Raw genomic sequence first — 14049 nt, forward strand, 5'->3', positions numbered from 1 at the left:
TTCCAAAGGCTTTAATAGCAAATATGCTTTAGAAAAGAAAGGGTCCTCAATCCAACTGCTTCCAAGCTTAGAATGAAAAACTGAACACAGGACAAGCACATCAAGCGATGCCAACAGAGAGAGAACTGTTTTGTCTGCCTCTTCCTTTTAGATCCAGTCATAACCCAAGACTTGAAGTCAACCAATGCTGACTGAACCCAGAGATGGGTTCTTTCTCAGCACTTTGTACTGAATCACAGCCATGGGTGATGTTCCTGCCAACTTGAGTACAGAAGTCCCCACGAATGGTTCCTGGCTTGGAATCTGCTGGCTGGGTCTACCCACTGTCTTCACTACATTGAACCCCTCCCAGGCCCTGGCCACATTGGTCCTGAGTTCCTGTACTTCACCAGCCCCAGGATAATGCGCAGTCTTTCAGGTCAATGTAGTGCTGCTTCAGGTGTTCCTCACAGGCCTTAACTAATCAGGCCAGAAGGCAAAATCCCTTTAGCTCAAAGATCTGGATGACGTTGCTCACCAGGCGGTGCTGCACACCATCAGGCGTGATGACGACGGTGTGTTCACTGTTGGCCAAGACCGGGAGCCCACATGGGAGCCTGCAACCTCAACCACCTCCCACACTCAAGGACTGTCTGGAAGACAGGAGAGGAGTGGGCGCACGTGGATCATGATGCGAGTGAAGCGTATTGAGAGCGCCGTGCCAAAAGAACAGACAAATCTGCCCTGCAAGAAGTCAAGGCGGAATGCTCCTTCGAAGCAAGGATGGTGAAACTAACTTAGTGTCACATTCTTTGGACATCTTATCAAGAGAAATGGTTAGGTAGCTAGAGGCAGAATCCAGAGGTTGTCCCTTAGTCTGTATGCTAAGACCTCCCTTCCCCTTTACAGGAAATTGGAAGCCTTAAGACTAGAGGGCATGCACAAATTCAGGCCTTTGAGAGGGAAGCCAGGACACCTGGGAGGGCTCCAATCTAGACCAGGTGGGCTTAATTCAGCCAAGGGGTCAACCGGTACCCTCACCACGCCTCCCAGCCCCAGGCCCCCAAAAAAGCCTGAACCAGGAGACCACCCCTCTCTCTTCTAGCTGCTCCTCCCTGGGAGCTGCTTCTCTGGCCTCAGGCTTTGAAGTGCTCTCTTGGGTCACAAACCAGGCGTGTGAATTCTTTCTTATGGGAAGCCCAGGACAGAGGTATTTGCACCAGAGGAATCTAACAAACTCAACCCCTAGAAAAGGACCCCATGCGTGGTCTAGAGTCCATGAGAAGAAGACCCTGAGGAAGATGAATTGGCACAGTGACTGTCCCAAAGGGGAGAGAGTGCAGAGAACAGGACAATGCTTCATTCTATTGTACATGGGGATACCTTGAGTCAGACTGATACCATGGCCCCAACAGCAATTACAGCAGCATAAGGGAAACAATAAAGCCAGGGAGGTTTGCATACCTTAGAATAATCAGCCATTTCAACTGCTTACCCAAAGAGAAAGGTCAGAGGCAAGGAGAACAGGAAATGCATGCAGGGAGTGGGGCAGATGATGCTGCATTGTGGGAACTGCAGTCATTGATAGGAAACAAAACAGGTCTGATTGTAGAATGGAAAACGAATTTGCTCTGTAAATTTTTAACCAGTTCACAATCCAAACTTGGAAATCCACCGCCCTGGAGCCAATGTGCTGACATTGATTGCAGCCCAATGTGTAACCACTACTCCACCAGGGCTCCTCCAATTCACAATAGAAGGTCAAGAAGAAGAAAATTGTCCACGGCACAGGATTGCCATGAGAGTTCCACATAGTCCTTTATGCCTGCACCCTGAACCGTGCCTGGCATTCGGAACAACTTAATGCGCTATGCTGAATTAACTTGAACGCAAGAATCTCGGCAGCGATGAGAGACGGTCGGGTTGCTGTTGGAAAAGATGACGGTGAAGCAGCATGTGAACTATATTATATGCCTTAACCAACTTGAAGTGGGACTGAATTTTATCTCCGTTGCAAAAGAGAGGACATCGATGATCCACTCATATTCAACGACAGTGCCAAGTCCATTTGTTGAGGAGAAAAGAGTCTTTAATGAATGGTATGGGAAATGAGATTTCCAAAACACAGACACTTACAACATGCTCCACTGGTGGCTCTCCTGGGATTTCTCTGTGCTTCCCAGATGGCTCTCGTACACAGAGACGGCTTGGAGGGGTGCTTCTTGTCATTCGGCTGACCGTGACATCAAGGAAACAAAGGGTGGTATCTTGGTTCACACCTGTACTAGAGACGTAATCCCACCTTAATTCTGTCTATAAATTTAACACAGAACTTCCTCCAAAATGGAATCATCAGCATAAGCACAACCAAAAAACTCAAAACCAAACTCACTGCCAGTGAGGCGATGCTGACTTAAAGTAACCCTAGCAGTCATGGTAGAACTGCCACTGTGAGTTTCCAAGAGACTAATTCTTTAGTGGAAAACCTTGTCTTTTTCCCGGGGAGTGCCTGGTGGCTTCAAACTGCGGAGCTTGCTCATTACAGCCCAATGTGTAGCCATTAAGCCACAAAGGTTCATAGGCAAAGAGGCTAGAATTTATAATGCATCACATAAAGGGTTATGGCTAGAAGGGCCATATTAATAGGCTACATCTCAGAAACTTTATATAGGGCTGCTCTGAATAGGGTTGGAGTCCTTATATAATGAGTCATCACTTATACTACTAACCACACGGTTAGCAGTTCAAAACCACCATCTGAGAAAGATGAGGTTTTCTACTCCAATAAAGAGTCCCACACGGAGACTTCCAGGAAGATGGCGCCCATGCAGAATCGCCTGCTCTCTGCTCCTGTTGTTAGACAGATAATCCAGAGAATGTGGTGCTAGCTGGACATCCAGAGCAGGCCGGAAATGTGGAGCGGAGCTCTTCTCTTCTCTTGGTTGTGGACACCAAGCTAAGTCCAAGGGTATCCTTAGTCGATGGCAGCAAAGTGGTCAAACTGTCTGCTCTTGAATCCCCTTCCAACCCCAAACATCTGATTGACAGCGACGTGACCCTGAATCTAAGGGGAAAAAATGATGTACAAATTGTGTAGAATTCCTCCGTACTGATCCTTAAAACATCAATAAAATACCAGTTACCAAATAAAGAAAAGAAACCCACAGGCTAGTTCTACCCTGCCCTGTAGGATCTCTGTGAGACAGAATCCACTTGACGGCAATGAGTTTGGTTTCTGTAGTTTTGCTGTTGTTTTTATGTCCCACTTAGGTTCTTCTATATGGTTGCCCACCTCCTACCCTGGTTCCATGATCATTTATGATCAATCTAGCGGCTAAGGGGATCATTTCAAACAAATCACATTTCTGCTCAAAGCTCTTCAGGAGTGTTCCATCCCCTGTAGAAGAAAAGCCAAAGTCTTAAGGAATGGTATGTGAGAAGGTTCTACATAGCCTGCTCTACAGTCACCCCGCCCCATGTTCTCACTTCATCTTCTACTACTTCCCACTCTGCTCATCCGCTTCAGCTCCCGGAGACTCTTGCTGCTTGCTCAGCGCTCCTTGAGGCCGGCTCTCTTCCTTCAGGTCTCTGCTCAAATGTTGCTTGTGATTAAAGGCTTTCCTGCCGGTGGTATATTAATGATGTGCACTACCTGGGAACTCCATTACCTAGCAAGCCTTACCACCATCGCTGTGTCTTCCCATACTTCTTTCTTGCCCTCCTTACTCTGCTCGTGCACATCTCTATTTCTCATTACTTATTTTATGTATTATCTGCTTCCTCCTACTAGAATAAAATGTAAGTAGACTCTTAGAAGTCAGAAACTTATAGAAGATAACATAGGAATAAACAAATATTTGTTAGGGGAAAATGAAATGGCTACCTGGGGAAAATGAATTGTGATCTCAGGGGGAAGCTTCTCGGGTATTTAAAACTTAGTGGGAGGATGGGGGAGGGAGAAAAACATGAGCTGATACCAAGGGCTCAAGTAGAAAGAAAATGCTTTGAAAAGCATGAGGACAATATATGTACAAATGCGCTTGACACAATGAATGTACGTATGGATTGTGATAAGAGCTATATGAGCCCGCAATAATGATTTAAAACCACCACCACCAACAACAAAGCATCCTAATCCAAACTCCTTAGGTAGTTTTTACGTGGTCTTTCATGATCCGGCTCACAGGGACCCTGGATAACCCTGTGTACAACCCTGTGTCCTGCCCCATCCTCACATGGGTTGTTATGCTTGACTCCATTGTTGACGCCACTGTGTCAACAGTGAAGGTCATCTTCTTTGTCCCTGTCTACCAAGCATGGTGTCCTTGTCCAGAGTCTGCTGACAGGGCCAAAGGTTTGCGTCTTTGCTTCTATGGAGCTGTACTTCTTTCAAGGCAGACTCCTTGGAACCATGACCAGGAGGCAGGGCTTGATCTTCAGCAAGTGCTCCAGGTCCTCTTGGATTTCAGCAATGTGTGTGCCACAGGTTGCTGGTGCCCCTTTCTCCAATCCTGATACCACCTTCTTCTTCATGCAGCCCAGCTTCTCTGATGATCTGCTCAGCAGAGATTGAATAAGTATGGTGAAAACCTCCCGGTCTGGTACAACTCTGCTGTTCTGAACACCAAAACTCCACACCCACTGCTATCCAGCCAATGCTGGCTCAGAGCAACCCCCGGGGCTTTCCGAGACCAGAACTGTTTACAAGACTAGAAAACCCAGCCTTTCTTCCACTGGGCAGCTGGCAGTCTGGAGTTGCCGGCCATCTGGCTCGAAGTCCAATATGTAACCACTACACCGTCAGGGCTCTTAACCCAGGCATCATTTCCTTACTCTGTTTCAAGGACAGTCTGTCTGCAGGTTCTGCAGGAACCCAGGGAAGTGTTCTAGAATTCTCATTATTTTCACGCTATCGCTAGTCTGCTATGATTCACACAGCTGAATGCCTTTGCAGAGCCAATAAAGCGTAAACAAACATTTTTCTGGTCTCCTCTGCTCTCTGCCACAAGCCACCTAACATCAGCAGTGATACCTCTTGGCAATGTCTTCTGAACCTGGCTTGAATATCTGGCAGCTCCCCGTTGATATGCTGTTGCAACCATTTAAAACTCATCTTCAGTCACATTTTGCTTGCATGTGGTCGTAATGATCTTGTTTGATAACGTCCACACTCCATTGGGTCACATTTCTTTGGAATGGGTGCAAACACGGACTCTCTCAGTGCAAGTGTTTTCAGTGCTTCACCAGCTGGCTGAACTAATCTAATTGGGATGGTCAGCCCCTGGAGCCTTGTTTTTAAATAATGCCTTCCATGTACTTAGGAAGGGCTTCCTTTAGTTGCAACAGTTCTTAACCCTACATGCTGCCTCTTGAAAGCTTGACTTCAGACCCATTCTTTTTGTTATGGTAGCTCTCTGAATTCCTTCCGTCTTTGATGCTCCCTGCATCATTCAATATTTTGCCCATAAAATCCTTCCATCTTAGAACTCAAGGCTAACATTATTTTTCTTCAGTCCTTTCAGCTTAACAAATACTGAATATGTCCTTCCTTTTTGGCTTTTAACTCGGGTCTTTGCTTCTTAAATACTTGGTCTTTTCTAGCTGTCTTGTTTACATGCTGGTGGGACTTACCCAATAAAGGGAGGGAATTGGTAATGCAGGAGAAAAAAGGAATGTTGCTAGATGGCATTTTTGATGAAGCCAGACGAATGAGATAATGGCTAAATGCGATGATGGAAGTTAGGGATACTCTTTACTGCTATCTTTTCTCATTGATCAAGGCAGATGAGGGCGTGGCTGGGGAAGAGATGTTCAAGGTTTGAGGACAGAGAATCGTTTTTAAAAAGTAGACTCTGAGGGAGGGGGGGAAGGGGAGGGAAGGGAAAAAAAAAAAGAGGACCTGATGCAAGGGGCTTAAGTGGAGAGCAAATGCTTTGAGAATGATTGGGGCAGGGAATGAATGGATGTGCTTTATACAATTGATGTATGTATATGTATGGATGGTGATAAGAGTTGTATGAGTCCCTAATAAAATGTAAAAAAAGAAAAGAGGAGAAAAAAATGATTAGGGCAGGGACTGTACAGATGTGCTTTATACAATTGATGTATGTATATGTATGAACTGTGATAAGAATTGTATGAGCCCCTAATAAATTGTTAAAATTAAAAAAAAAAAGGAGACTCTTGGTTGGACTTGGATTTGAAAGAGACCCTTTTGACTGCAAAGTTTGCAGGATAGGACTTGACTGTATTCTTCCTTTCTGTAATACTTGGATCTCACAAATAGAACGGGTTTGGGTGCTAACTGAAAGGTCAAAGGTTTGAGTCCACAGAGAGATGCCTTCCCAAAAAAGCCTGGGTTTCCACTTCCAAAATTTGAGTCATTGAAACCTTTTGGAGCGCAGGTTGATTCTGACACACATGGGGTCACTTTTTAAAAAGAGGATTAAGTAAGTCAATGTCAAATGAAAGCATTTTGTAAAATTCCTAGTACTTGAAAATTATCTTAGCAATTGAATACATCAAGAACTTGTAAAGTGACACTCATCTGATGTCGTTCACATACATTACCTTAACTAATCCTTATGGGATTATTAATTGAGAAAAAGTGTTCTTACCCTAATATACTGGTGAGGAAACTGAGGTCCAGAGAAATGAAGATTCTTGCCCAAGGCTCAGACTTTAGATGGCGGAGCTGCCATTGCACAGCATAGTTTAAGGACTACGGCTCATACCCCTAATAGGGACCATTTTGTGAGACCTATTTTTTTTCTTACAGCGCTCAAGCTCTTGGAGCCCATTTAAGGGTCTTCTTAGTATTTTTTGGATGACAAGAAATGTGTTTTCCGGACCTGATGCGGAGGGCTTAAGTGGAGAGCAAATGCTTTGAGAGTGATCAGGGCAAAGAATGTGCGGATGTGCTTTATACAATTGATGTACGTATATGTGTGGATTGTGATAAGAGTTGTATGAGCCCCTAATAAAATGTTTTTAAAAAAAGAAACGTGTTTTCCTGTACAGGTTATTGATAATATTTTGTAGTCATTCTGAGCTTTAATAAAGGCAGAAGTGGTTTGAAATTTAATGTACCCAGCGTCTCGAGCAGTTGTGACAAATGGCACTCAGCAAAGATTTCAAATCTACACTCTATTTCCCCCAATTTCAGCGGCAGGAATGTCTCCTTCAATCCCTTTGGGGTGGGCGTGGGGGGCGTTGGTCCCCGCGGGGTGAGTAGGAGTTGGGTGGGCGCGTCGGGAGGGCTGGGGGCGGGGGCGGGGCGGACGCGGCGGTTGGAGCCCGGAGGCGGGGGCGCTGGGGTCCACGGGGGGGGGGGCGTCCCGGGGGCGGGGTCTCCGGCGGGCCAGCCTCCGCGGGGCCACGCCCGACCTCGCCGAGCTCTTCGCGGGCGCCCTCGAAGGGAGCTTCCGCAGGGAGTGCGCGGCCGGAGCCCGCAGCCCAGTCGCCGCGCGGCCGCCCCGACGCCGCCTCCGCGGGCGTCACCATGGTCCACTTCTTGCACCCCGGCCTCTCGTGCCGGACCCTCCGCCCCCCGGACGCGGGCACGGACGCCCAGGGCTGCTGCGTGGTGCAGGTGAGACGGGAGGGGCGAGCGCGCGCGAGGACCCGGAGCGCCGGCCGACGCGGCGCCGAGGGGACCAGGCCGGCGAGGCTGAGCCCCGACGGCGCCGACCAACGCGCGGGGACGCGGAGGGGGCTTCCTGCCGGACGCCCGAGCCCGCGCGCACCCCGCCGCGCACCTGGGGCCGAGCGGCGGGAGCCTGCTTCCGCCCCGCCCTTAGACCTCGGGGCGCCCGGGGACCCGCGACCCGCCTGCGAGGGCCGGCGTCGACGCGGCGTGGTGGCCTGGAGCCCAGCCCGCCGTCGCGGGGCTCGCGAAGCCCGGCGAGTTGGGAGCCGGCAGGTCGGGCCCCACGTGCTGCTGTCGGGACTCCGTCCAACTGAACTGCGCGGGAAGCGCAGGCGCCGGGAGGGCGCCCCGAAAGTGGCCGCCCCAAGTCCGCCGGGCGCCGGAGCGCGAGGGGCCGCCAGCCCCGGGGAGGGGGTGCATCCAGACCCACCCTGCCCGGCGCGCAGTTTGAGGCGGCCTCTACCCGTGGCCGTGCGTTTGGGGCTTGTCCGCTGTTTGGTTGTTAAGTCGGGGGGCGGCGGGTGGGTGGGGGTGCGGTGCGGGGGGGGGGGCAAAAAGGAAAACGAGCTGATTCCAGGAACCCAGTGGAAGGCGGGTTTGGAGAATGACGAGGGCAGCGAATGTATAAGGGTGCTTTACTCGACTGATGGATGTACGGGTTGTGATAAGAGTTGTATGAGCCCCAATAAAATGATTTATAACAAACTAACGTCAGGAGCCCTGGCCAAGCTGTCTTTGGAAACCCCAAGGGCAGTTCGATCCCGTCCTAAAAGGTGGATGGCAGACCCACTTCAGGGAGTGTTTTGGGTTTTAGGTGTGTTAAATGCCACGTTTTAAAATTTATTTTTGATTGTTTGATTTTAAATACCACATTTCTAAAGGAATCGGGATTTCTTGTGGTTTTCTTAGATAGTGATTAAGTAGCACCAAAACCAAACCAAAAACCTACAATCAAATCTGGAGCCATGAAGTCACTTTGGACTCACGGCGACCTGACCTTGTGAGACAGTGGGATAATCGCCTGAAAGTTAGATTGATTCCTTGAAAAGTTCTTTTATTGTGAGTGAGGTAAATGCTTACAGGTTTACATTCCAGTTTGGACACATTTCGTGTCCCCTCATCCTTTGGAAAGTAATTTCACTGCAGTTTTGGTTACCCTGCACCCTGGGTTTCCATCCATTCTTCCTCCTTTCCTGAAGGTCTGAACCCCTCCGCCCTTCTGATCTGAAGTGGTTGTTCAGGCCCGGACCTGAAGGGTCAGGACTGTTGTCTTTCAGATCCCCCAGTTTCTAGCTGACATGGTTTCTTAAATGATTTTGAGTTCATTTCCCCTCCACTGTTTATCTGGGGCCTTTTAATGTGATTCATGTTAGAGGAGCTGGTAGTGGTAGTTTGGCACCAATTCGTTCTTCTGGTCTCAGGGCTGGAGAGGCCGGTGTTTGCCCGGTGCATTAGTTGATTTCACTAATTGCTTCCAGGTGTTTGGTTTTTGTTTTTTTCATTTTGCCTTTGGATAAGAAGTGACCAGTAATTGCATTGAGCTGGCTGCTCAGAGCTTTTAACAGCCCTGTTGCTTTTCAGTTTGGGATGGATAGCATTGTCCTTGTGTTGATGTCAGTTGCCTCCAGGGGCTCTGGTCCTGATTCCCCCCCCCCCCCCCCCCCAGTGGCTCATTCTCTTAAGTTGGTTGGTCATGTCTAAGAAGTTTCATAACTTTGTCTCCCATCTGTTCCACCACATTCATGAATAATAGTATTGTGCCTTTAAGTTTACAGTGAAATACAGGTTCCTACTTGGTATTTTCTATACATTATTCAAGTTGATTGACTCTTGAAATTTAATTTGAATGCAGATGTTCCAGAATCGGGTTCCACATTCTACTTTGCCCTAAGGGTGACCTTCTGAGAACTCAAAATCCAGTGATGTGCATTCAATCCAAAATGGTACAGAGGGAAGGAGATAATGTGGTTGAAGTTGTATTTTACATAGTAGTTCCTTATTGGGAAGACTTTTGTCTCCTGGCGAGATTTAATCTATTCTTTTTTCACTTTTGTTGTTGTTAAACAGCAAGACATAGGCCAGTTAAATCTTTTCTACATAACAATTTGGTGACATTGATTACATGTACAAGTCACCCTCTTCTTCAGTTCTTAACATAAACACTCTTCCCCCTAAAGTTATGATCTAATCTCGAGTTGTTGTCACTATGATATAGCAACCGTATAGGACAGGGTAAAACTGCCCCTGTGAGTTTCCAAGACTGTGACTCTGGGAGCAGAAAGCCCTGTCCCTTCCCAAGAAGCAGTGAATGATCTTGAACTGCTGCTTTTGCCGCAACGAGCCCAATGGGTAGCCATACAGCTAATACCTAAAAGCACCGTAATGCTCAAAGATGACATTAAAAAAATCATTTTACTGGGGCTCATACAGCTCTTACCACCATCCATCCATCCATCCATCCATCCATTGTGTCAAGCACATTTGTACATTTGTTGCCGTCATCATCCTCAACATTTGCTTTCTACTTGAGTCCTTGATAATAGCTCATTTTTTCCTTCCCTCCTTCATGAACCCTTGATAATTTATAAATTATTTTGTCATATCTTACACTGTCTGGTGTCTCCCTTCACCCACTTTGCCATTGTCCATCCCTCAGATCCTTATAATTCTCCCTTTCTACTCCACCCTTCCTGTATCGCCACTCCCAGCACTGGTCCTGAAGGGATCATCTGTCCTGGATTCCCTGTGTTTCCAGGTTCTATCTGTACCAGTGTGCATCCTCTGGTCTAGCCAGATTTGTAAGGTAGAATTGGGATCATGATAGTGGGGGAGGAAGCATTAAAGAACTAGAGGAGTTGTATGCTTCATCGTTGCTACACTGCACCCTGACAGTCTCGTCTCTTCCCTGCGATCCTTCTGTAAGGGGATGTCCAGTTGCCTATAGATAGATGGGTCTTGGGTCCCCCCAATCTGCACTCCCCTCCCTCATTCACAAGATAAGATTTTTTGTTCTTTGAAGCCTGATACCGATCCCTTAGACACCTCGTGGGCGCATGGACTGGTGTGCTTGTTCTATGTGGGCTTTGTTGCTTCTGAGCTAGATGGCCGCTTCAAAGTGACATTTTTTTTCACTGGTTGCACTAAACTGCTGTTTGGTGTGAAGAAGACTTTAGGGGATATTTTTGATTTATGGTTTAAAGATTATGTCAGGGCTATAGTTGAAGAGGCTTATCACCTCTCTTGGCTCCAGGAAGTCAGGAATCCTTGAAAATTTGAAATTCTGTTTTACATTTCCCTCCTTTTGATCAAATTTCTTATATAGGATCTTTGATCAAAATGTTCAGAAACGGGTAACCCCAGCACCACCCAGTTCTTTTGGTCTTGTGGCAGGGGAGACTGCTGTTCAGGGAGATAGAAATCATACCTTTGTATCCTCCCACTGACTCCTTTGCTGCTCCAGGCAAATAGAGGCCATTGTGCTTTGGATGGCTGTTTGCAAGCCTCAGGCACTGCTCACCTACCAGCAAGTAGAGCAAAGGCACTAAACACAGCTAGGCTCAAACTTCCCTCGCACTGGGCATTCCAGTCTGTCATAGTTTCATTTTAATTGGATCCAGAATCGACGCTCATGGAAACACCATTCAAGAAATCTAACGGATGCATCGCACTGGGCAAGTCTGCTTGCGAAAGGTCTCCCTAAAGTATTAAAAAGCAAAGCTGTCACTTTGAAGACTATGCTGAAACTGAGCCACATCGTGGTATTTTCAGCCACCTCAAATGTATGTGAATGTTGGACAGGTAAAAAGGAAGGCTGACTGTGTGATCATGAGGTGTTGATGGGATCAGGTATCAGGCATGAAAGACCCAGAACAAAAAAATAATATTGATGTGAATGAGGGGGAGGGCAGAGTGGATACCCAAAACCTATCTGTAGACAATTGACTTCCCTTTACAGTAGGGTCACAGTGTAGCAATGAGGGTTTCATACAACTTTTACGCTAGTTCTTTAATGCTTCTCTCCCCATCGTGTCCCCCCCACCCCCACCCCAGCCACTATCTTGACCCCAGTTCTGCCTTACAAATCGGGCTAGATCACAGAATGTAACACTGGTATAGATTCAGGACAGATAAACTCCTCAGTATCAATAATGAGAGTAGTGATCCCAGGAGGCTAAGGGAAGGTGGGGGAGGGAAGGGGGACCTGATCACAATGATTTACATATAACCCCCTCCCAGGGGGACGGACAACAGAGAAGTGGGTGAGGGGAGACATCGGTCAGTGTAAGACATGGAAAAAATGATAATTTATAAATTATCAAGGGTTCCTGATGGATGGAGGGAGGGGGAAAAATGAGCTGATACCAGGGGCTGAAGTAGAAATGATGAGGGCAGCAGTTGTGCTGAACACAGCGGATGGATGGATTATGAACTGTAAGACTCCAATGAAATGATTTATTTTAAAGGAAGGCTGAAGGATTAATGCCTTTGAATTACTGTGTTCCAAAAAAAATAATTGACTATACCATGAACTGAACTGTGAGGACATGGCTCTGGGGACCACATCTGACCTTCTCTGACTTCCAAGGTCGATTGCCGCAAAGCAGAAGTCAGACACGCCTCCCCCTCCATCCACTTTTCCTCTGTTCTGACACCGACCATTCCCAAAATGCATTGCAATGGCCACACACAATTAGGGATTTATTAGAGAAGTTAACAGGTTACAATGCAGGTGAGAAATGCTCAGGATATAGTTGTTCTGTAAGACAATTTCTTCTCTGCTGTGCCCACAGGCAAGCCTCTCTGGCCCACTTGGCATGTGTCCTGCTTGGGTCATGTTAACAATGTTCTCTTAGGGCTGTCAGTAAATGCCCAAATGGCCTGTCCTCTGCCTTAGCCTCAGCCTGAGGGCACTCGGCTCCAGCTCTGGGTCAGCAAAACCCAACTCCCCCAATGAAGTGCCCAGAGGCATTCCACTCTGGGAAGTCCACTGCTGTGCCTCGTGCTTTGGCTCCTGGTTCTGCTGTTGCTGCTCATCGGTTGCCAGCGCTGTCTCTTGAATCAAGGAGGGTCAATCTGCAGGGATCTCAGTGTCCCAAGGACATGCTCCACTCCTGGCTCTTCCTCACTTGCTGCTAGTGAGAACCGTCCTCCGACTTCTGAGATGGTTGATTTTATTCCCAGAAGGGTGGAAACACATTTAATATGTTAAACAACCACTCACAGCTGAATCCTATAATCCACTCCGTGTCTTCTCCCACCTTACACAGACTTAGCATGAAAGGGTGGAACAGGCTGTGACTGGACAAACCCAATGAACAAATTGACTACATTGCAGACTGCCAGAAGCAAGAGCCTGTCTGCGTTAGACGTACATTTGGAATGCTCCTTGAGAGGATGGAGACCCGCTGTCTTATGAACTTTGGACATGATTAGCAAGAGGGCTCTATCTGGAGAAGTGGGGCGGGCATACTGGGTAAAAATAGAGGGTCAGTGAAAGAAGAGGAAGCCCGACCAAGATGACTAGACACCGTGGACAGCAGTGAACGCAGCAGCAACATTGGTGTGGGTGACGGTGGTAGGATCAGGCAGTGTTTTGCTCTGATGCACTTAGGGTTGCTATGAGCCAGACCTGACCCAATGGCATCAAGAGCAACAACAATATGGAAATGGACGGCCAGTTCGTTTCTTCTGCAGAAGCACTGGGCCTTATTAAACCCCCAAACTTTGAGCTAGCAGCCAAGCCCTTAGTTATGCTGCACAGAGGGCTCATTCATCAAACAAATGGATTATAAAATACTTGCCTTTTTGTGTCTGATTTATTTCACCTAGCAGAGTAGCATAACTAAGTTTTCAAGGTTCATACATGTTATAACATGTATTAGAACTTCATTTTTTCTTCTGGCTAAATACTCCATTGTACGTGAGTATGTGTGCTTGCCTCTGTTTGTTGATCTGTACATCTTGATGGACACTGGACTGGCTTCCTTCTTGTGGCTACTGTGAATATAAGCAAGCATAAAGAAGTTCATGGAAAAACGGACTTAAAAGACGATGGAAAATACCCACGGACTGTTGGAAACCCCTGCAGAAGGCGACGGTGATCTTTTCAAGTCCCTCCTTTGCAGGCTTCTGAGTACATATGTAGTAGGGAAATTGATGAGTAAGATGGTCGTGCTGTGTTTGAGTTTCTGTTTTCTAAAGTTGCGGCACCATTTATAAGCCCACCTGCACTGCTGGGTTCAAGTGTCTCCACACCCTTGACATATGTGGTCTTTCCATTTTTTCCTGCAACACTCATCCTCGTAGGTGTGAAAGGTTATCTCTTTGTAGTTAGAACTGAATTTTGTATCAAGTGTAAATAGCCATATGTAACTCGTGGAAACTATCTTAGACACAACAGGTCCAAAGTTAAGCTTTGAATG

At 47.2% G+C, this 14049-nt stretch overlaps 1 protein-coding gene across 1 annotated transcript in view; it reads left to right on the plus strand.

The window, feature by feature from the left end:
* The first annotated feature begins 7480 nt into the window (after positions 1-7480).
* ZYG11A (zyg-11 family member A, cell cycle regulator) overlaps positions 7481-14049 on the plus strand; it is a 45041-nt gene continuing 38472 nt past the window's right edge. Inside the window, exon 1 of the mRNA XM_075532846.1 lies at positions 7481-7570. Within this exon, the coding sequence (XP_075388961.1) occupies positions 7481-7570 (90 nt within the window). The remainder of the gene's footprint in view (positions 7571-14049) is intronic.

This window comes from Tenrec ecaudatus, chromosome 1 (assembly GCF_050624435.1).
Source record: "Tenrec ecaudatus isolate mTenEca1 chromosome 1, mTenEca1.hap1, whole genome shotgun sequence".
NCBI classification, from domain to species: Eukaryota; Metazoa; Chordata; class Mammalia; order Afrosoricida; family Tenrecidae; genus Tenrec; species Tenrec ecaudatus.